The sequence below is a fragment of the Rana temporaria genome, chromosome 8, assembly GCF_905171775.1.
Source record: "Rana temporaria chromosome 8, aRanTem1.1, whole genome shotgun sequence".
Taxonomy (NCBI): domain Eukaryota; kingdom Metazoa; phylum Chordata; class Amphibia; order Anura; family Ranidae; genus Rana; species Rana temporaria.
The window spans coordinates 2,476,727-2,500,876 of record NC_053496.1 but is presented as its reverse complement, the minus strand read 5'-3'; the positions used below and the strand labels follow the sequence as shown (position 1 = coordinate 2,500,876).

The following is a 24,150-nucleotide window of genomic DNA, read 5'->3' as shown; positions in this document are numbered from 1 at the left end:
TCTTTTATGAGAGCAGATGGCCTTTAATCCAATCCTTGCAGTTGCTGACTTTGGTGTAATACCCATAGCCAGTGCCACAACCAATACCCCAAGACACGATACCCGTGGCCACCCACTTGTCCTCGTTTATGGAGGCAAACGGCCCCCCGGCGTCTCCTTGGCATGAGTCTTTCCTCAGTTTCGCAGCTTCTGGATATCCGGCGCAGAACATGTTCTCTGTGAATTTTTGCGGCGTAAACCCGTCCCTTTGTTTCTCCTCTATATGTTGCTGGCACCTGTCCCGCCGGGCCACGGGCAAAGCCACGTATTTCAGAAGATTGGACATTTTCCCCCTCTCCGTCTTTCCGAATCCGCTCACATACCCCACAGTGCCGGCGTCATACAAGGACTCGTCGCCGTCTTCGGGGAGGCAGATGGAGGAGGTGTTCTCATCCATGGTGACGGGATCTTTGAGGCGAATCAGAGCGATGTCGTGGTCGTGGTCGCCGGGGATATATCCTGGATGCACATGAACTTCCTGAACTTCTAAGCGACCTCGTTTCCTTAGCTGCTGAGCATTTGTGTCACCGATGAAAACGTGAAGATTTTGGACGTCATCTGGGTTTTCTTTGTCTTCTGGTCCACTTATCAGATGGGCAGCCGTCATTATCCAATGTTCTCCTATCAGGATGCCGGCACCATGTTGACCGTTAAACACCACTAAGACTTGCCAAGGGAAGTTCCCCGGTTCTGCCGTTTTACCTCCAATAATACGTCCATATCCAGTGATGGGATTTGAAGGCTTTCCACACACTGGGGGGGGGGGCACAAGAGCTCACAATTAGTCACCTGGCAACTGAACACTGGGATTGTACTGCGCTGCACAATGTTTGGTAGCATTCTAAAATCCCCCCGTACACACGATCGGTTTTCCCGTTGGAAAAAGTCCGATGAGAGCTTTTGGTCGGGAATCCCGACTGTGTGTATGCTCCATCAGACTTTTTTCAACGGAAAAACTGCTGGAAAAAGACAGAGAGCAGGTTCTCTCTTTTCCCGTCAGAAAAAAAAAATTCCTATCGGAAAATTCCGACGCGCAAAATTCCGACGCATGCTCAGAAGCATAGAACTTAATTTTCTCGGCTCGGCGTAGTCTTTTACGTCACCGGCGTTCAAGGCAGTCAAAAGTTCACCGGACTTTTGTGTGACCGCGTGTATGCAAGGCAGGCTTGAGCGGAATTCCGTCGGAAAAACCATCCAACTTTTTTCCCGATGGTAATTCCTCTCGTGTGTACGGGGCGTAAGTATTCAAGTTCAATGAGGTTCCACCAGCAAAGTGTTAGACCACATCCAACCCTACCGAGAGAGGCGCCGTCTACACCGTTCAGTATTTGTTGTTCCACCATGGTCATGTAGCACCATCTAGGTTGCACATTCTCTTCGTTCCTCTTAAGACCTTCTGCTCTCTAGCTCCCTCGCCACCTCTTCCTTTGCTCGCCTCCAGGACTTTTCCAGAGCCTCTCCAATCCTATGGAACACCTTCCCCCAACCTGTCCGATTATCTCCTTGTCATGGATATGCAATAAAGTCTGGCAGCTTACCTGATCTTCATGTGTTCATTAGAGGCCTGACCCTCCTGACTGTCTTTTATCACCTTCCTCCCTGTATTGCTCCACCCTAGGCCTTCCCAGGAAGTCTATATTAACCACTGCACTGCTAGTCTGCTTTACTGTTCAACCGTGTTGTTAGCTTTAGTTCCTGTCTGCAGTGTGCTACGATTACCTTCCTGTGTACCGTTTTTGGCTCGTCCCTGACTTCTCCTGTTTGCCTGTGATCCTGACCTTTTGCCTGTCCCTCAGCTACCCTTGTCTGCCTGTTGCCCCGACCTCAGCTTACCCATCACTACCGCTTGTCCTGCTTGCTGCTTCCCCTCTCTCCCTGCGGAGCGTGACCTAGGGGATCCCAGGGATCGCGACCTGGATCCAGCTGCGGCGAAGGCCATCCTCACCACTAGAGGCTCTGGTGAACACAAAGCTGGGTCTTAGGCCTCGTACACACGAGGGGACATGTCCAATGAAAACGGTCCGTAAAAAACGGTTGTACACACCATCAAACCGAAATCCCTGTGGACAGTAAACGCGGTGTTGTGGCCGCGCCGTTGCCGCGACGATGACGCGACGCATGCGAGGACTTTCGGCCGAGCGGACATGTCCGGTAAGTCGTACAGACGACCGAACATGTCCGACGGACAGGCTTCCAGCGGACATGTTTCTTAGCATGCTAAGAAACATTTGTCCGCTGGAAACCTGTCCGATCCGCCGGAAAATTGTCCGAGTATAAGCCTAGGGTGTCCATCTGCATGCCTCACTGTGCCTCACTTTGTCTCACTGTGTGTCAGCCAAGCCTGTGTGTGTTTTTCTTCTGGGTCAGGGTTGAGTGACTCAGGCAGAGCTGGTGACTCGCAGGCAGCATCACTAAGACCTCCCACTTCTTCCAGGACATTCTGGAACATTCTGGAAAGGAAGGAGGAAAGGGGAGGTGGGGCTGCCTGGAGTGTTCTGAGGAGCCCTGACCAATCCCCAATCTGGATTGGCAGGGGTCAAGCTTCCTTAAATACTAAGGGCCAGCCCAGCTGGGGAGAAGTAGTTTGGGTGGAAGCTGGAGATGGAGTGCTAGGCTGTCGTGGCCTTTTAGGCCAGTATGCGGGGAGAGGGTGGTGACGTTGAGCCTGGGCTCGGAGGCAGACAGGACCCTCTTAAGACACATGGAGGTGTCCTGGACAGGTGGCACGGGAGCAAGGAAGGACAGCAGGAGAAGCACTGCCAGGAAAAGTCTCCAGGAGGAACTACAGGTTGCAGCCAGAAGGGCTGGTGGTGAGTGCCACACAGTTAGGAGGACTGGGAGAGTGTGGTCTGGGATGGGTGCAGAGCCAGGGGAGTGGATTGTGCTGGTGAGGCAGTGGATAGAGGTAGCTACAGCCAGGAGGGCTGGCAGGGGCTGAAAAGGTGGTGCTGGGATCATTGACCATCATTGAGCAGTGAGTGCGGGGACTGTGGAGCGGTGAGTCCGGGGACCGTGGAACGGTGAGTGCGGGGACCGTGGAGCGGTGAGCAGAGGCGGCTCTAGGCTTTGTGAGGCCTTAAGCAAAACTTAGACACGGAGGCCCCACCATGCCCATAATGGGTAAAAAAATTCAAGCAAATAAAAATAGTTGTGAGACCTGTTTCCCGATTGGTTGAAAGGAGAAGCTACGCTGACCAGGAGGAGGAGGGAGGAGACTCGAGGAGGGGAGACGAAGGGGAAGCCCGGGGGAAGTGTTGGGGTCAGGTGACTGACCGGCCACCACTGGTTTGAATTGATTTGACCATATTTTATTATTGCTGGACGTCCCGAGTGTGGGATGTCCAGCACGGGGCAAAAAGACCCTTGCTATGAAGGCTAGCCCAGGTTGTCCAGCCGCCGGCCCTCCTTGGGTTGCGGGCCGGCGGCTGGGGGATCCATCCTATGGCAGTGATCAGTGAGGGGCCGAGGACAGATAGGCCTGAGAGCCCGAGGCTCGGGAGAAGAGCTCCATCACCTTCTCCTTGACCCCGCCAAAGAGGCGAGAAGTGAAGAGCGCAGCATCTCCCGTGCCTCCAGAGCATTGACTTCTCCAACTTCCTCTCTGAACTGACTTGAGGCCCAGAGAACAGGCTGACTGAGGGCCCAGAGGAGGCGCACGATGCCAGGGGGCACTTGGAGGATAAAAGCACCCCCGGATCAAGGAGGCAGACTGGCATGGAAAGTATCATACGTACTGAGACTGGGACAGAGGAGGGACTGCAGATAGGGATAGGGCTAGGGGTCTCTCTCACCCCCCCTCTCACCCCTCTCCCTCTCAGCCTTCCCATTCTCACCACCCATCTCTCTCACCCCCCCCTCTCTCCCTTCTCCCTCTCAGCCTTCCCATTCTCACCCCTCTCTCAGCCCCCATCTCTCTCACCCCCCCTCTCCCCTCTCAGCCTTCCCATTCTCACCCCTCGCTCAGCCCCCATCTCTCTCACCCCCCCTCTCAGCCCCCATCTCTCTCACCCCCTCTCTCCCCTTTCCCTCCCCATTCTCACCCCCTCTCTCAGCCCTCATCTCTCTCACCCCCCCTCTCCCTCTCAGCATTCCCATTGTCACCCCCTCTCTCAGCCCCCATCTCCCCTCTCCCTCTCAGCCTTCCCATTCTCACCCCCTCTCTCAGCCCCCATCTCTCTCACCCCCCTCTCTCCCCTCTCCCTCTCAGCCTTCCCATTCTCACCCCCTCTCTCAGCCCCCATCTCTCAAACCCCCCCTCTCCCCTCTCTCAGCCCCCATCTCTCTCACCCCCCCTCTCTCCCCTCTCCCTCTCAGCCTTCCCATTCTCACCCCCTCTCTCAGCCCCCATCTCTCTCACACCCCCCTCTCCCTCTCAGCCTTCCCATTCTCACCCCCTCTCTTAGCCCCCATCTCTCTAACCCCCCCTCTCTCCCCTCTCCCACTCAGCCTTTCCATTCTCATCCTCTCTCTCAGCCCCCATCTCTCTCAGCCCCCCTCTCTCCCCTCTCCCTCTCAGCCTTCCCATTCTCATCCTCTCTCTCAGCCCCCATCTCTCTCAGCCCCCCTCTCTCCCCTCTCCCTCTCAGCCTTCCCATTCTCATCCTCTCTCTCAGCCCCCATCTCTCTCAGCCCCCCTCTCTCCCCTCTCCCTCTCAGCCTTCCCATTCTCATCCTCTCTCTCAGCCCCCATCTCTCTAACCCCCCCTCTCTCCCCTCTCCCTCCCTATTCTCATCCCCTCTCTCAGCCCCCATCTCTCACCCCCTCTCCCTCTCACAATAAAAAAAAAAGGGCAAAATAACTCTTCAATGCTTTGTACAATTGCTGACTGCTGAAGTGTAAAGAAAACAGTTGCGGTCGGTATCGGTAATCGGTATCGGCGAGTATTAAAAAATACGTCTCGGTACTCATTGTAAAAATATAACGAAATGGTATTGGTGCGTCTCTAATAAATACCATCAGAGAACGACCCAGAAAGATAAACATTCACCTGGTTTACAGGAAGGAGGGTCACTTTGGTCATCACTGTTTACCCAGAGTCCATCCAAAGAGCAGCGATAGGTCCCTGCGGGAGAAGAAATATTTACACATTGATAAAAGATTAGATAAGCTCCGCCTCCCACTTTGCAATACGGAGGAACCCTGGAAATACCTTTCAGGTCACAGAGAAACCTCCGAATTATTATTATTAATTATCTCAATTCATCGACATCAACAGGAAGTTGTAATATAAAAGAAAAATCTTCCGTAGGATTTGTGTCGTGTTTAGATTTCTAGGGCCAGATTCAGGTAGAGCGGCGTATGTTTAAGCAGGCGTAGCGCATCTCATATGCGCTACGCCGACGTAACATAAAGAGCAGGGCGGTTTGAAGGAATTTGGGGGCCCCAAGCAAAATGGGGGCCCCAATGCAAAGCCTACGTTAACGCTACACTATTTTTTGGTTCTATTCTTACCTCCCCTTCTTCCCTGTAGGCTGCCGCTGTAGCGTGGCCGAGCTCCTCTTCCCCAGTCCCCTATCAGATAGTGCCCGGGCCGGGTATCATGCGATACAGGAGATTCAGTTTCTTGTCTTCCCGGCCAGACTGACAGGAAGTGAGCACTCAGTGTGCACTTCCTGTCAGTCCGGCCGGGAACAGGAAACTGAATCTCCTGAACCACGTGCGGTACTCGGCCGGACTAACAGGAGATTCATCCATGTGAAAGGAAGAGGAACTTGGCCACGCTACAGCCTGGGAAGGGGAAGTTGGGGGCCCCAGGCCAGCTCGGGGCCCCAAGCAATTGTTTGTTTTGCCTGTCCTGTAGCAACGGGCCTGATAGAGAGGCAAGTACAGTATTCACAAAGCACTTGCTCCCTAAGTTACGCCGGCGTAGCGCAAATAGGCCGGCATAAGCCCGCCTAATTCAAAGTAGCAAGGCAGTGGGCGTGTAGTATTATAATGAAGCGTGACCCCATGTGAATGCATGGCCGAACGAACGGCGCATGCGCATACTCCCTAAGATACAACGGCTTAATGCCTACAACGTGAACGTAACCTACGCCCAGCCCCATTCACGTACGACTTACGTAGACGACGTAAAATACGACGGCAGTTCCGACGTCCATACCCTACACGACTTAGACCAGCTATTTGGTGGTTTATCTTTACGCTGGACGTACGCCTTACGTAAACGGCGTAGCTTACTGCGACGGGCGCAAGTACGTTCGTGGATCAGCGTATCTCGCTCATTTACATATTCGACGCGTAAATCAACGGAAGCGCCCCTTGCGGCCAGCGTAAATATGCGCCCAAGATACGGCGGCGTAGGAGACTTACGTCGGTCGTATCTTGGCAAAATTCAGGCGTATCTCCTTTGAAGAATCCGCGCATAGATATGACGGCGCTCATTTGGACTTAAAGTGGTTGTAAACCTTAATTTTTCACTTTTACCTACAGGTAAGCCTATAACAAGGCCTATAATAAGGCTTACATGTAGGTAAAAAGAATATCTCCTAAACCTGTACGGTTTAGGAGATATTCCCCTCGCAATGCGGGCGGCGCATGCGCAGGGGGGATCCACGGCGAAAGATTCGGCAGTCGCCGGACCTTGCCGATTTTAAATCTCCCGCACGCACGCGCAGGAGTGACGTCATCGCCGCTCCAGCCAATCACAGCGCTGGATACCCGGAAGACACGCCAGAGCAAGATGACATCTCGCTCGGTGTGAACCAGGTAAGTGTTGTTCACCTCGTTTTGAGGTAAGTATTTCATAATCAGCTAGTATGCGGTGCATACTAGCTGACTATGCATTTTGCCTTGCAGGTAAAAAAATAAAAAATATGCGGTTTACAACCGCTTTAAGACGGCGTATCTGGAGATACGTCGGCGTAAGTCTTTGTGAATCCGGCCCTATTATTTATCTCTTCACCATGTTGCCGCATCCCAGTGCACAGAAAAGAAAAAAAGTTTACCCCCCTAATTGAGACTTTAAATGGCAACAACTCGACAACAAAGGGATAAAATACAAATATTTATTGAGGAATGAATAAAAAAAAATCTAAATGTGAAAAAAAAAAACCAGAAAACATAAATTCTGAACAATCATGAATATAAACTAGGGTTGTCCCGATACCACTTTTTTAGGACTGAGTACAAGTACCGATACTTTTTTTCAAGTAGTCGCCGATATCGAATACCGATACTTTTTTTAAATGTGTCCCCAAATGCAGCCATGTCCCTCCACAGATGCAGCCATGTCCCCCCACAGATGCAGCCATGTCCCCCCCCATCCAGCCATGTATCCCCCGCATCCAGCCATGTCTCCCCCCCATCCAGCCATGTCTCCCCCCCATCCAGCCATGTATCCCCCCATCCAGACATCGTCTCCCCCCATGCAGCCATGTCTCCCCCCATGCAGTCATGTATCCCCCCATGCAGCCATGTATCCCCCCATGCAGCCATGTATCCCCCCATGCAGCCATGTATCCCCCCATGCAGCCATGTCTCCCCCCCATCCAGCCATGTATCCCCCCATCCAGCCATGTCTCCCCCCATGCAGCCATCGTCTCCCCCCATGCAGCCATTGTCTCCCCCCATGCAGCCATTGTCTCCCCCCATCCAGCCATGTCTCCCCCCATGCAGCCATCGTCTCCCCCCATGCAGCCATCGTCTCCCCCCATGCAGCCATTGTCTCCCCCCATCCAGCCATGTCTCCCCCCATGCAGCCATCGTCTCCCCCCATCCAGCCATGTCTCCCCCCATGCAGCCATCGTCTCCCCCCATCCAGCCATCGTCTCCCCCCCCATCCAGCCATGTATCCCCCCATGCAGCCATGGTCTCCCCCCATCCAGCCATGTCTCCCTCCATGCAGCCATCGTCTCCCCCCATCCAGCCATCGTCTCCCCCCTTCCAGCCATGTATCCCCCCATGCAGCCATTGTCTCCCCCCGTCCAGCCATGTCTCCCCCCATGCAGCCATTGTCTCCCCCCATCCAGCCATCGTCTCCCCCCATGCAGCCATCGTCTCCCCCCATCCAGCCATGTCTCCCCCCATCCAGCCATCGTCTCCCCCCATGCAGCCATCGTCTCCCCCCATCGTCTCCCCCCATGCAGCCATCGTCTGCCCCCATCCAGCCATCGTCTGCCCCCATCCAGCCATCGTCTGCCCCCATCCAGCCATCGTCTCCCCCCATGCAGCCATCGTCTCCCCCCATGCAGCCATCGTCTCCCCCCATCCAGCCATGTTCCACTTACCTGCATCCCCGCTGCCGCCGACTGTGTAATACGCCGGGAACGTTACAGCTTTGAATCGCTGTAATGATTGGCCCCGCGCTGCGTATAGACACTCCCCCTTGCTCGGGATTGGATAGTTCACCCGAGCAAGGGGGAGTGTCTATGCGCAAATCATTACAGCGATTCAAAGCTGTAATGTTCCCGCCCGTATTACACAGTCGGCGGTAGCGGTGATGCGGCGTAACGGCGGCGGATTGCGGCTTCGGTTGCGGCGGTCGGCGGCGGCGGCCGGCGGGGGGGGGGGACGGGGGTGGCAAGTATTCTATTTGTGTATCGGGGCGGGGTATCGGCGTCTGAGTACCGCCGAAAAAACTCGGAATCGGTCCCGATACCGATACTAGTATCGGTATCGGGACAACCCTAATATAAAGTATAGAAAAGGTCTGAATAATTATCTCCAATGTCCGAAAACACGCTTCATAAGGAGTACTTGTGATGCAATTGCCTATATATGCTTCAGTTTAATTCTCCCTGCTAACTTAATGCTGTGGGTTACAGGTAACAGGTGTTTCATGTGTGATTCATCTCTCTCTGTAAACACTGTTCATATGTTAAATAAGGCTAGCTTTTGAAAGGCCTTTAATGGTGTGACAACGCTGTCTACAACCTAGTGATACTCAGAGGTGTTAATAGGTGTCAAGCTGGATGCAGACGAAACGTCTGCTTAGGAAACTCAGTGTGTGAAGGTGGTTTGTTGTTATGCTGTTTAAGGAATGTGCAGTGATTAGACATGATAATTGTCGGTCGGTGCCGACCTGTCTGGAATGTTTTAGTAATTAGCCTTAGTGTGTGATTAGGGGGGGTGGAGATTTCATTGTTGCTTCAATGTCTTGGACTGTATAAAAAGCTGAGAAGAAAACCATTAAAGTGTTGTTCCAGCAGTAAGCTCTGACCCATGTGTGGCTTTTTGGGGCGACTCCAGGAATATCCCTCCTCGTGGAATATTGGGGTGATTTTCGTTATGGGAAGAAGGGAACGTTGACGGGGATATCATTGTAATACCGTCACAGTACTTATGAGGAGGGCCATCTTACTAGCATCAGGGGCCCCTGGGCAAAGTAATGCTCTGGGGCCCCTACAAGCCTGTCCCAATTTACACACCTAAACTTTCAAGAATGAAAGTGCAATATTTCTACTTTACAGCGTGTCACTTGCTTGTTCCTTGTCACCAGATTCAGATTGGCACTTGCCACGTCACCTGCCACACGTTACAAATTGGCACTTGTCACATGTTGCGGATTGTCACTTGTCAGAAAGCAGATAACTATCCAGGCAGCAGAGAGATGATGTCATTACTCATCTCTCTGCTTCCCGGCTGCTTGCACAGCGAGGGCAGAACCGCCAGCTCCCTGATTGGCCAGCTGTCTACTCACCCACGAGCCGCACAGCCACCCGCTCTCTCATCCACGGAGCCGCCCGCTCTCTCATCCACGGAGCCGCCCGCTCTCTCATCCACAAAGCCGCCCGCTCTCTCATCCACGGAGCCGCCTGCTCTCTCATCCATGGAGCCGCCCGCTCTCTCATCCACAAAGCCGCCCGCTCTCTCATCCACAGAGCCGCCCGCTCTCTCATCCACGGAGCCGCCCGCTCTCTCATCCATAAAGCCGCCCGCTCTCTCATCCACGGAGCCGCCTGCTCTCTCATCCACGGAGCCGCCCGCTCTCTCATCCACGGAGCCGCCCGCTCTCTCATCCACAAAGCCGCCCGCTCTCTCATCCACAAAGCCGCCCGCTCTCTCATCCACAGAGCCGCCCGCTCTCTCATCCACAGAGCCGCCCGCTCTCTCATCCACGGAGCCGCCCGCTTTCTCATTTACAGAGCCGCCCGCTCTCTCATCCACAAAGCCGCCTGCTCTCTCATCCACAAAGCCGCCCGCTCTCTCATCCACGGAGCCGCCCGCTCTCTCATCCACAGAGCCGCCCGCTCTCTCATCCACGGAGCCTGGGGAAAAGTATCGGTAACGGCGAGTACGTGGGAAAAAGTATCGGTATTGGCGAGTAGATGGGGAAAAGTATCGGTAATCGGTATCGGCGAGTACGTGGAAAAAAGTATCGGTACTTGTACTCAGTCTTAAAAAAGTGGTATTGGGACAACCCTACTTGCCACCCTCTCCCTACAACCTCCTGGAGAAGATGGCATCTAATGATTTTTCGGTCTCTTTTCTAGTCGCGGTCTGTGGGAATCCCGCGAGAATTGACAACGGTGAAGTTAGGTTTGGATTAACCATTTACCAGTCAGAAGCCAAATACAAGTGCAAGTCGGAATATTATTCCCTCGTTGGAGAAGGTGAGTCCTGTGTGTGTTACCGTTAGCAGGGCCGGGACAAGGGGTGGGCAGGAGGGACAGCTGCCCTGGGCACTGTGGTATCATGTGGGGTGGGGGGGCACCTCAAGGAGATTGGGGGGAGGGGATTTGTGTTGGAAGGGGGATATGGGGGGAGGCAGGGGCTAAATATTGTTCTAAGAGGGGAAATGGGGAGGGGGGTGTAGTGCTAAGAATGTTAATCTAGAGGGATTTGTGTTTGGAGGGGGGGGGATGGGAGAAGATTTGTGCTTGCAAGGTTTTTGCTGGGAGAGGGTTTTTTTAGCAGGGGGGTGGATTTGTACTATTTGAAGGGTACCGCTAGCAGTGGTGGCCGGTGGTGCACTAACCCCATCTATGCAGCGCTTCACCGAGGGCTTCCCTTGCTCGGCGGCGGCGGTCTTCTCTTTTCGGTCAATCGAAAAAACGGGTCTCAGATCTGCTTCTAATTGGCCGGCTTGAGGATCAGTGTTACAACATGGAATATTCATTCACTGTCGTAACACCTGGGTGGGCTCATGGCGCAATGCTCTGCGCTTCGAGCCCCACCCTGTTTTGAACCCTTTTAGAGCCTATGGTTCAAATCAGGTGCTTCAAAAATAAATAAGCCCTGGCCGCTGTCATTCTGGCGCCCGGCGTCCTGAAAGGGGGGGCCGGACGCACGAATAGGGGGTGGCCGCAGTGGCCGTGGATAGATTAATGCAACGTATAAATCTATCCATTATTCATATAGGGGGGGGTGGCTTGGATAGAGGGGGCGGCGCCCGTGCGCCCCTAATGGATGGGGCCGCCGCTGACCGCTAGGGTAAAACAGTTGAGAAAGGCTGTTCTAGGGGGATTTTTATAGCACTGATCGCTCTATAGATGTGAATGGTCCCAAAAATGTGTCCGTCGCAATGTCGCAGTCACGATAAAAAACGCTGATCGCCGCCATTACTAGGAAAAAAAAACATACATAGTAGGCGGACTTAAAAAAAGACACAAGTCCATCAAGTCCCCCCTATGTGTGTGATTCAGTATTACATTGTATGCAGGGGAGGGCTGGCAGCCTTAGGCCTGGGGGGGGGGGGGGGGGGGGGGGGGGCAAGTCCAGTCAAGTGGCCCATTGAACCGCTGAATCAGCTCACCATCCATGGCCCATCTGTTTTTTAAATGCAGCCTCACCAGTGCCCTTCAGTGCAGCCAACTCCAGTGCCCATCAATGCAGCCTGATAACTGGGGCAGGTTACATGGGGTGTATGGGGGGGGGGGGTCAGCTTGGGGTGTCAGGGTCTCTCACTACAACCCCCGGAATACAACAGCTAGTGTTCAGCCCGACTTCCAAGGCCAGAATGAAAAATAAAGTGGTAGCGGGCATTTTGAACATAAGTTAGGGCGGCCTGGGAGGCAATTGCCACCCTGCCCCCCGGCCCAGCTCTCCCCTGATTGTATATCCCTGTATGTTGTGGTCATTCAGGTGATTATCTAATAGTTTCTTGAAACCATCGATGCCCCTCCCCCGCTGAGACCACCGCCTGTGGAAGGGAATTCCACATCCTTGCCGCTCTTACAGTAAAGAACCCTCTACATAGTTTAAGGTTAAACCTCTTTTCTTCTCATTTTAATGAGTGGCCCCGTGTTTTATTAAACTCCCTTCCACGGGAAAAAATTTCTCCCTATTGTGGGGTCACCAGTCCGGTATTTGTGAAATCCTCTCCCCTCCCCCGTCTCTTCTCCAGAGAGAATAAGTTCAGAGCTCCTCCCCTTTCCTCATCACTAATATCCTCCATTCCTCCTCCAGACCCTTTATTAGCTTTGTCGCCCTTCTTTGTACTCTCTCCATTTCCAGTACATCCTTCCTGAGGACTGGAGCCCAGAACTGGACGGCATACTCCAGGTGCGGCCGGACCAGAGTCTTGTGGAGCGGGAGAATTATGTACGTCGGGGGTGGATACAAACCTTTGAGTAGATCTTGTGAATTCTCAAAGCCAATGGCTGCAAAGACCAAAAAACAGAGAAACAGAGACAGAGATGTATTACCGACAATTACAGGAAGAATAATGATACTTTAATATTTAGGGTCCTGAAACAATGTTACATTAAAGGGGATGAAAAGGTAAAATTTCCCCCTAAATATCTTCCTTTCCCTCAGTGCAGTCCTCCTTCACTTACCTCAGTGCCGTCCTCCTTCACTTACCTCAGTGCCGTCCTCCTTCACTTACCTCAGTGCCGTCCTCCTTCACTTACCTCAGTGCCGTCCTCCTTCACTTACCTCAGTGCCGTCCTCCTTCCTTTCCCTCAGTGCCGTCCTCCTTCCTTTCCCTCAGTGCCGTCCTCCTTCACTTACCTCAGCGCCGTCCTCCTTCACTTACCTCAGTGCCGTCCTCCTTCCTTTCCCTCAGTGCCGTCTTCCTTCCTTTCCCTCAGTGCTGTCCTCCTTCACTTACCTCAGTGCCGTCCTCCTTCACTTACCTCAGTGCCGTCCTCCTTCCTTTCCCTCAGTGCCGTCCTCCTTCACTTACCTCAGTGCCGTCCTCCTTCCTTTCCCTCAGTGCGGTCCTCCTTCCTTTCCCTCAGTGCGGTCCTCCTTCACTTACCTCAGTGCCGTCCTCCTTCACTTACCTCAGTGCCGTCCTCCTTCCTTTCCCTCAGTGCCGTCCTCCTTCACTTACCTCAGTGCCGTCCTCCTTCCTTTCCCTCAGTGCGGTCCTCCTTCCTTTCCCTCAGTGCGGTCCTCCTTCACTTACCTCAGTGCCGTCCTCCTTCCTTTCCCTCAGTGCCATCCTCCTTCACTTACCTCAGTGCCGTCCTCCTTCACTCACCTCAGTGCCGTCCTCCTTCACTTACCTCAGTGCCGTCCTCCTTCACTTACCTCAGTGCCGTCCTCCTTCCTTTCCCTCAGTGCCATCCTCCTTCACTTACCTCAGTGCCGTCCTCCTTCCTTTCCCTCAGTGCCGTCCTCCTTCCTTTCCCTCAGTGCCGTCCTCCTTCACTTACCTCAGTGCCGTCCTCCTTCACTTACCTCAGTGCCGTCCTCCTTCCTTTCCCTCAGTGCCGTCCTCCTTCACTTACCTCAGTGCCGTCCTCCTTCCTTTCCCTCAGTGCGGTCCTCCTTCCTTTCCCTCAGTGCGGTCCTCCTTCACTTACCTCAGTGCCGTCCTCCTTCACTTACCTCAGTGCCGTCCTCCTTCACTTACCTCAGTGCTGTCCTCCTTCACTTACCTCAGTGCCGTCCTCCTTCACTTACCTCAGTGCCGTCCTCCTTCACTTACCTCAGTGCCGTCCTCCTTCACTTACCTCAGTGCCGTCCTCCTTCCTTTCCCTCAGTGCCGTCCTCCTTCCTTTCCCTCAGTGCCGTCCTCCTTCACTTACCTCAGCGCCGTCCTCCTTCACTTACCTCAGTGCCGTCCTCCTTCCTTTCCCTCAGTGCCGTCTTCCTTCCTTTCCCTCAGTGCTGTCCTCCTTCACTTACCTCAGTGCCGTCCTCCTTCACTTACCTCAGTGCCGTCCTCCTTCCTTTCCCTCAGTGCCGTCCTCCTTCACTTACCTCAGTGCCGTCCTCCTTCCTTTCCCTCAGTGCGGTCCTCCTTCCTTTCCCTCAGTGCGGTCCTCCTTCACTTACCTCAGTGCCGTCCTCCTTCACTTACCTCAGTGCCGTCCTCCTTCCTTTCCCTCAGTGCCGTCCTCCTTCACTTACCTCAGTGCCGTCCTCCTTCCTTTCCCTCAGTGCGGTCCTCCTTCCTTTCCCTCAGTGCGGTCCTCCTTCACTTACCTCAGTGCCGTCCTCCTTCCTTTCCCTCAGTGCCATCCTCCTTCACTTACCTCAGTGCCGTCCTCCTTCACTCACCTCAGTGCCGTCCTCCTTCACTTACCTCAGTGCCGTCCTCCTTCACTTACCTCAGTGCCGTCCTCCTTCCTTTCCCTCAGTGCCATCCTCCTTCACTTACCTCAGTGCCGTCCTCCTTCCTTTCCCTCAGTGCCGTCCTCCTTCCTTTCCCTCAGTGCCGTCCTCCTTCACTTACCTCAGCGCCGTCCTCCTTCACTTACCTCAGTGCCGTCCTCCTTCACTTACCTCAGTGCCGTCCTCCTTCCTTTCCCTCAGTGCCGTCCTCCTTCACTTACCTCAGCGCCGTCCTCCTTCACTTACCTCAGTGCCGTCCTCCTTCACTTACCTCAGTGCCGTCCTCCTTCCTTTCCCTCAGTGCAGTCCTCCTTCACTTACCTCAGTGCCGTCCTCCTTCACTTACCTCATCCTTCCATTTTGCTTTTCAATGTCCTTATTTCTTCTGAGAAATCCTCACTTCCTGTTCTTCTGTCTGTAACTCCACACAGTAATGCAAGGCTTTCTCCCTGGTGTGGAGTGTCGTGCTCAACCCCCTCCCTTGGACTACAGGAGAGTCAGGACGCCCCACTAACACACAGGCTCTTTTCAGAGCCTGTATTTAACCACTTAAGGACCTTGGCTGTTTTTCAGATTTGGTGTTTACAAGATTAAAATCGTTTTTTTTTTTGCTAGAAAATTACTTAGAACCCCCAAACATTATATATATATTTTTTCTAACACCCTACAGAATAAAATGGCGGTCGTTGCAATACTTTTTGTCACAACGGATTTGCGCAGCGGTCTTACAAGCGCACTTTTGTTGGGGAAAAAAATCACTTTTTTGAATGAAAAAATAAGACAACAGTAAAGTTATCCCAATTTTTTTTTATAATGTGAAAGATAAAGTTACGCCGAGTAAAATGATACCCAACATGTCGCGCTTCAAAATTGCGTCCGCTCGTGGAATGGCGACAAACTTTTAACCTTAAAAAAAATCTACGTAGGCGACGTTTAAAAAATTCTACAGGTTGCATCTTTAGAGTTACAGAGGAGGTCTAGGGCTAGAATTATTGCTCTCGCTCTACCGATCGCGGCGATTCCTCACTTGTGTGGTTTGAACACCGCTTTCATATGCGGGCGCTGCTCACGTATGCGTTCGCTTCTGTGCGCGAGCTCGTTGGGACGGGGTGCTTTAAAAAAAAAATTATTTTGTTTTCTTATTTCTTTTTATTTATTTTATTCATTTTTACACAATAAATAAATAAATGGGTCACTTTTATTCCTATTAATGTAAACATCCCTTGTAATAGAAAAAAGCACGACAGGTCCTCTTATATATGAGATCCGGGGGAGGGGTCAAAAAGACGTCACATCTCATATTTACACTAAGATGCAAAAAAATAAAAAATGTTGTCATTTGAAAAAATGACAACTAGAAAATATTGCTTTAAGAAGCATGGGAGGAAGTGACGTTTTGACGTCACTTCCGCCCTGCTATGCTATGGGGATGGGTGGGGGCCATCTTGCCCTCACTCGTATCCTAGCCGAGGAGCGGAAAGGACCCGATCGCCTCTGCCGACGGCTGCAGTAAGCGGCGGAGGGCGTGGGAGAGCGGCGGAAGGGGGGTGCCCCCTCTCCTGCCGCCGATAACGGTGATCTTGCGGCGAATCCCATACGGATTCCCCAGAAACGAGACACAGCTCAAACGGATAGACTCTTAATGGGAAAATCAGGCTTCTTATATACACCAAAAAGAATACTTGCAGTAATCAAATGGACAATGACACACTCCACCCACAACATCATACAATAGTTCCTAACAAGCCCCCCTCAATACACATCTTTTAAGATAGACACCTGCTATACAATACACATTCCTTGAGTCAGACATTCTGACTCCAATTCTAATTAACCACTTGCTGACGGCCGTACGACTTTGTACGGCCGCAGCGCTGCTCCCAATCTCTAACAGGCCGTCTTTTTACGGCCGCCCCTTTGCACGTTCCCCGCGCGCGCTCCCGAGCGCGCAGCGGGGAACTTTTGTGCTGGCCGTGTCCCTTGGACACAGCCAGTCACAGATCGCTGGGGAACGCTTAGACGCTCACTTCACAGTGGGCATTTGGCACCTAATTAAGCTCACAAATCAATCAATCAATCAACGGCCAATCGGAGCGGCCGTTTCCTAGGCGATCTGTGCGGCCAATGAGAGATGATCTCATATGTTTACATATGAGATCATCTCTCATTCCCGGCTCTCGCAGACAGCGGTGCTGTCAGGGGAGAGAGGAGACGGATCTGTGTCTCTTGTACATAGAGACACAGATCGGTCACCTCCCCCAGTCACCCCCCTCCCCCCACAGTTAGAAACACTACATAGGGAATACATTTAACCCCTTCCTCACCCCCTAGTGTTAACCCCTTCAATGCCAGTCACATTTATACAGTAATTAGTGCATATTTATAGCACTGATTGCAGTATAAATGTGAATGGCGCCAAAAATGTGTCCGATGTGTCCGCCATAACGTCGCAGTCCCAATAAAAATCGCAGATCGCCGCCATTTCTAGTAAAAAAAAAATAATAATAATTCTGTCCCTTATTTTGTAGGCGCTATAACTTTTGCGCAAACCAGTCGCTTATTGCGATTTTTTTTTTTTTTTTTACTAAAAATATGTAGAATACGTATCGGCCTAGACTGAGGATAAAAAAAAAAACGTAAAAAAAAAATTGAGCTATTTATTATAGCAACAAGTAAAAAAAGTTTTTTTTTTTTCAAAATTGTCGCTCTGTTTTTGTTTATAGCGCAAAAAATAAAAACCGCAGAGGTGATCAAATACCACCAAAAGAAAGCTCTATTTGTGGGGAAAAAAGGACGTTAATTTTGTTTGGGAGCCACGTCGCACGACCGCGCAATTGTCAGTTAAAGCGACGCAGTGCCGAATCGCAAAAAGTCCTCTGGTCAGGAAGGGGGTTTAAGTGCCCAGTAAGGAAGTGGTTAACTACATCTGGCAAGTCAGACATCTCACAATCCACATCTATCAACAATAGAACTTCACACAATACAGTGTCAATTAGCATCACACAATGAAAAGGACTTTAGAAGCCAGACTAAGGCTAGTTGACATGAGAGTAGCAGACTTAATTACCCCCTTAACAGTCTGTGTCCCCACATGAGTGAATAAATCACTCTATTGACCTGTTGGGTTCAGAATCAACAACCTGTAATATTTCAAGATATCCTGCAATACATTGTGAATTATCATTACTGTCCCATCTCATGTAATCCAAGATATCATTTCTCAGTCATCCTATGCCCCTAGTGGACATAGGATGACCCTAGACACAAGAGTCATTGGTGAAGCTGAAACAGGAGTACCCCACACCCTTCAAGAGCCTCGGGGGCCCACGGCCATACCGTTACACCCCCATATCAGGTGTCCCCCATCAATGCCCCCCCACAGCAGGTGTCCCCCATCAGAGCCCCCCATAGCAGGTGTCCTACATCAGAGCCCCCCATAGCAGGTGTCCCCCATCAGAGCCCCCCATAGCAGATGTCCCCCATCAGAGCCCCCCACAGCAGGTGTCCCCCATCAGAGCCCCCCCACATCAGGTGTCCCCCATCAATGCCGCCCCACAGTAGGTGTCCTCCATCAATGCCCCCCACAGCAGGTGTCTCCATCAGAGCCCCCCCACAGCAGAAGTCCCCCATCAGAGCCCCCCCACAACAGGTGTCCCCCATCTGAGCTTGACAGCAGATGTCCCCCATCAATGCCCCCCCACAGCAGGTGTCCCCATCAGAGCCCCCCACCTCAGGTGTCCCCATAGATCAGTACTTGTCCAATAGATCCCTGTAGCACGGGTGCACTGGTAGCAGAAGCACATTACAGGGGGCGGGGCATACGTGGCATCTTTGGTTACTAGGAGGGTGGCATTCGGAGAGCATTTCTGGGAGTGCACGGGATGATTGGTAGCATCTCCGGCCAACCCAGAAGACTCTCATCACACCGCCTATGGGAGAAGAGCCGACACACGCAGGGGGGGCGGGGCAGACAAGAGTCTGCTCCACGCGCACCGGACAGAATTAAGTGGAGCCTAGTCCTGGAACCTGTTCCGGTACTGGGCTCCGCTGCGGTACCCAACCCGGATTCCGGGGACAGCGGGAGGTACGCGCTCTTGTCAGTTGCCAGCGAAGAGAGCAAGCGGGATGGGGAACCGCAGCACCCGCTACATGCGCTCCGCCTCTGGACACAGACAAGGAGGGGGTAGGGGGAGCACTTTGGAGCTTCGGCGCCCCCACCTCTGCGTCACCTGGGTGTGGAGCACCCAGCTCACCCTGCCTAGGATCGGCCCTGGTAATTAGCATCTCCCTCCGGGCCCCCCCCCCCCCATTATTTGTATCTCAGCAACAATTTGGTTTTCTCCAGGTGACTCTACCTACCCACTGCCTGGTAATGAGCTTGAAATCCGGAATAAAGGATGGCGGAGTCGTTCATCTCGTTGGAAAAATCTGAATGGAATTCAAGTGTCATTTGGTTGCCTTCAGAGACAAAACGTCGATGGCCCGGGTGAGAACTGGAATTCACGGGGCCGCAGAATCGCCCCAGGTCCTTTCCGTCACCCCAAACCTGCAGAGACAACAAGCAAGGCGGTGAGCGCCCCCCGAAAAATTCTACGAGGCATCGGGCAAAGATGAGAGCCCTCGTGCGTTCCTCCGATAAATCCTACAAATGTTTGTGATATCCATGTGAACGGCTACATTTGGTCATTCGATTTCGGCGAAAACAATTTATCAAAATGTTAAAAACAAAAATCTATTTCCTAGTTATAGTTTGTAGACATTCACTGAAAATACATAGTAAGTGAAAGTATCCGTATTTTCCTATTATTTACAGTGGCCCGGATTCAGAGAGCAATTGCGCCTGCGTAACCATAGTTACGCAGCGCAATTGCTGACTTGCTCCGGCGTTACGAATGCTCCTGATTCAGGAACATCGTAACGCCGACTGCAGCCTAAAATCTGCGTGGCATAAGGCTCTTATGCCACGCATATTTTAGGCTGCATTCTTGCGATGCCCGCTAGGGGGCGCTCCCATTGTGCTCAGTGTATAGTATGCAAATTACATACTAATACCGATTCACAATGTTGCGCGAGCCCTGCGTACGCAAATTACGTCGTATCCGTACGGCGTGTTTAGCGTAAGGCTGCCCCTTCTAATAGTAGGGGCAGCCAATGCTAAAGGATACCCGTCGTTCCCGCGTCGCGAGATTTGAAATCTTCGTCATTTGCGTAAGTGAATCGTGAATGGCGCTGGACACCATTCACGTTCACTTGGAAGCAAATGACGTCCTTGCGACGTCATTTGCCGCAATGCACGTCGGGAAAGTTTCCCGACGGAGCATGCGCTCTATGCTCGGCGCGGGAGCGCGCCTAATTTAATTGATTCCCACCCCCTACGGGATCGTTTACATTAGTCACCCTTACGCAGGGCAAGTTTACACAGCGCACCCGCAATTTACGGAGCTACTGCTCCGTGAATCGCGGGTAGCGCAGTAAATTTGCGGGGGCGCAGGGCAAAAACGCTGCCCTGCGCCTCCGCAAATAAGGGGCAAATCTCTTTGAATCCGGGCCAGTATGTGTGAAGAATTAATGATGATGATGATATGTAGCTGGATTCAGGTAGAGTTAGGCCGGCGTATCAGTAGATAAGCCGACCTAACTCAGAATCTACGCCGACTTATGTTTAAGTGTATTCTCTAACAGAGATACACTTAAACCTATCTAAGATACGACGGCTTGCGCCGTCCTATCTTAGATTGCAATATTGAGGCTGGCCGCTAGGTGGCGCTTCCATTGCGGTCGGCGTAGAATATGTAAATCAGTAGATACGCCTATTCACAAACATACGCCCGGCCGCCGCAGTACATTTACGCCGTTTACGTAAAGCATTATCAGGCCTAAAGTTATTCCATCAAATAGTTGGAATAATAATGTCAAGTATGGCCGCCGTTTCCGCTTCGAAATTCGAAATTTTTACGTCGTTTGCGTAAGTCGTCCGTGAATCGGGATTTACGTTGTTTACATCCACGTCAAAATCAATAGGCCCGTGCGGCGGACTTAGCCGCAATGCACACTGGGAAATGTAGGCGTCCGGCGCATGCGCAGTTTAAAAAAAGAACGTCAATCACGTCGGGTCAAGCCTCATTATCATAAAACACGCCCCCTCAAACAAATTTGAATTAAGCGCCCTTACGCCCGCCTGCTTTAGGCTACGCCGCCGTAACTTAGCAGGCAAGTACTTTGAGAATCAAGTACTTGCCTCGCTAACTTACGGCGGCGTAGCCTAAACACGCTAAGCTACGCCGCCGCAAAGTTAAGGCAATCTTGCTGAATCTAGCCAATGGTGTCATAATCAAAATTCTTATTCCACCATCAAATTTTTACATTTGTAGCGCCCCCCCAGCCAGGGTCGCCATCAGGGGGGTACAGGCAGTACACCGGTAAGGGGCCTGGAGGTCCCCAGGGGCCCGGATGGCAACCCTCTTATTTTTTTTATTATTATTATTTTTTATGTAAGGGGCCCGAATGGCAACCCCCTTTTTTTAAATTATTATTATTATTTTTTTGTAAGGGGCCCGGAGGTCCCCAGGGCCCCGGATGGCAACCCTCTATTTTTTTAGAGCGTTTTTTGATTTGAGAGCGTTTTGATTCGCGAGCAACTTTTTTTTTTTTTTTTAATTCTGACTCGGTTTGCGAGTGGTGACTCGCAAGACGAGCAGAATTCAAGCTAAATAGGCCTGCAGTACCTTATTTGGCCTGAGGTACGGGGGTGCAGGAGCTGAGAAAAGCCAAACATTGGCCTGCAGTTCCTTATTTGGCCTGAGGTACGGGGGTGCAGGAGCTGAGAAAACCCAAACATTGGCCTGCAGTACCTCATTTGGCCTGAGGTACAGGGTGCAGGAGCTGAGAAAAGCCAAACATTGGCCTGCAGTACCTTATTTGGCCTGAGGTACGGGGGTGCAGGAGCTGAGAAAAGCCAAACATTGGCCTGCAGTACCTTATTTGGCCTGAGGTACGGGGGTGCAGGAGCTGAGAAAAGCCAAACATTGGCCTGCAGTACCTTATTTGGCCTGAGGTACGGGGGTGCAGGAGCTGAGAAAAGCCAAACATTGGCCTGCAGTACCTTATTTGGTCTGAGGTGGGGGGGCGCAGGAAACGAGCCAAAGTGTCCTCAGCATTTTCGGAGCACTCTGGCGCCCCCACCTTTCGATATTGCATCCCATTGAAGTCACTGCGGAACAAATTATTTTAGTTTCCATTGACTTGTGTTTACACTGACATCTCCCCGTTCTGCAGCTCCGTGACCCGATGGCCGGACACTGGCGGACATCGAGCTCGTGGGTCCCGCTGGGCACAGTCACGGACCTTGCGGCAGGGTCGCGAACGTGCCGGCCAGTGGCGCGCACAGAGGCAGTTTAAAGGAGACGTATATATATACACCTGGGATGAGGTGCCATATCTATTGAGGACATTCTTACCACCCCTCCCCCCTTCTTGGGTCATATCATTGTCATTACTGAATTCAGATCCTCGCAAACCTGAGATGGAAGACCTGGTATCGTTGCGCGGCGTGCGTTACGTGGCTCCGATATCGTCACAAAGTCTCGGGAACATCCTTCAGAGAGTTCAACGTTAAACGCCAGGAACTTCAGAGAAATCTTGTACCCTCCCGGGACGGCAATATTCCAGGTAATGTGCTTGTCAGTTGGATACGTCTTGGGGAAATGAGGGGATGTGACGAATCCATATCGGGGCGAAGAGGCTGAAGAGCAGGAGACACCTCCAAGAAGCAGGAGAACCGAGAAGAACCTGAAGAACGAAACGCGTCAGTCGGGGGGGTGACCAATTTCCACTAAATTACAGTCGGAGGGTCTTAAAAGCTCACCTCTGCACCCCACCATTCACAGCTCACCTCTGCACCCCACCATTCACAGCTCACCTCTGCACCCCACCATCCACAGCTCACCTCTGCACCCCACCCCATCAACAGCTCATCTCTGCACCTAACCATTCACAGCTCACCTCTGCACCCCACCATTCACAGCTCACCTCTGCACCCCACCCCATCCACAGCTCATCTCTGCACCCCACCATACACAGCTCACCTCTGCACCCCACCATTCACAGCTCACTACTGCACTCCACTATGCGCAACTCACCTCTGCACCCCACCATCCACAGCTCACCTCTGCACCCCACCATCCGCAGCTCACCTCTGCACCCCACCATACACAGCTCACCTCTGCACCCCACCATTCACAGCTCACTACTGCACTCCACTATGCGCAACTCACCTCTGCACCCCACCATCCACAGCTCACCTCTGCACCCCACCATCCACAGCTCACCTCTGCACCCCACCATCCGCAGCTCACCTCTGCACCCCACCATCCACAGCTCACCTTTGCACCCCACCATCCACAGCTCACCTCTGCACCCCACCATCCACAGCTCACCTCTGCACCCCACCATCCGCAACTCACCTCTGCACCCCACCATTCACAGATCACCTCTGCACCCCACAATCCACAGCTCACCTCTGCACCACACCATCCACAGCTCACCTCTGCACCCCACCATCCGCAACTCACCTCTGCACCCCACAATCCACAGCTCAGCTCTGCACCCCACAATCCACAGCTCATCACTACACCTCCTGTCCACCACTTACCTCTGCACCCCCTGTCTGCAACTCACCTCCTCACCTTCCACCCACAGCTTACCTCTGCATCTCCCCATCAACAGTTCTTCTCTGCACCCCCCCCTCCACAGCTCACCTCTACACTCCATTCACAGCTCACCTCTACACTCCTTCCACAGCTCACCTCTACACCTCCCCAACCACAGCTCACCTCTGCCCCCCCCCCCCCATCCACAGCTCACCTCTGCACCTCCCATTCACATCTCACCTCTGCCCCCACCCCCATCCACACCTCACCCCTGCACCTCCCATTTACAGCTCACCTCTGCATTCCTCATTCACAGCTCACCTCTGCATTCCTCATCCACAGCTCACCTCTACACCCTCCTATCCACAGCTCAATTATGAATCCCATTTAACAGCTTACCTCTACACCTCATGTCCACCACTTACCTCTGCACCCCCCATGTGCAACTCACCTCTGCATCTCCCCATCCACAGCTCCCCTCTGCACCCCATTATCCACAGCTCCATTATGCATTCCATTCCACAGCTCACCTCTACACTCCCTCCTGTCCACCACTCTGCACCCCCATATGCAACTCATCTCTGCATCTCCCCATTCACAGCTCACCTCTGCACCCCCATCTACAGCTTACCTCGGCACTACCCATCCACATCTCACCTCTGCATCTTCCCGTCTACAGCTTACCTCTGCATTCCTTGTCTACAGCTCACCTCTACACCCCCCATCCACAGCTCAATTATGAATCCCATTTAACAGCTCACCTCTACACCTCCTGTCCACCAATTACCTCTGCACCCCTCATCCACGGCTCACCTCTGCACCCCACCATATACTACTCACCTCTGCACCCCCCCATCCATAGCTCACCTCTGCACCCCACCATACACAGCTCACCTCTGCACCCCACCATCCATAGCTCACCTCTACACCCTACCATACACAGCTCACCTCTGCACCTCACCATCCATAGCTCACCTCTGCACCCCACCATACACAGCTCACCTCTGCACCCCA

The 24,150-nt window shown here is 52.5% G+C and overlaps 1 protein-coding gene across 1 annotated transcript; it reads right to left on the bottom strand.

Moving 5' to 3' along the window:
• Positions 1 to 4: 4 nt before the first annotated feature.
• Positions 5 to 23,649, bottom strand: LOC120909827 (complement C1r-A subcomponent-like). The gene is made up of 8 exons (XM_040321555.1): positions 23,588 to 23,649; positions 21,985 to 22,276; positions 18,848 to 19,034; positions 12,547 to 12,582; positions 5,028 to 5,102; positions 3,554 to 3,710; positions 2,458 to 2,489; positions 5 to 792 (listed from the first exon to the last, which is right to left on the bottom strand). Exons 1-8 carry the CDS (start codon positions 23,647 to 23,649, stop codon positions 5 to 7), a joined length of 1,629 nt encoding a protein of 542 aa, XP_040177489.1.
• Between the last annotated feature and the right edge of the window lie 501 nt (positions 23,650 to 24,150).

Excerpts from the sequence above, each read along its gene's own strand:
- LOC120909827 (XM_040321555.1), bottom strand. The coding sequence starts at position 23,649 with ATGCATAATGGAGCTGTGGATAATGGGGTGCAGAGGGGAGCTGTGGAT. Across the intron at positions 22,277-23,587 it reads GTGGATGGGGAGATGCAGAG|GTTCTTCTCGGTTCTCCTGC; the intron begins GTGAGTTGCACA and ends TTCGTTCTTCAG. Across the intron at positions 2,490-3,553 it reads TTGGCGGGGTCAAGGAGAAG|AATGTTCCAGAATGTCCTGG; the intron begins GTGATGGAGCTC and ends CTTCCTTTCCAG.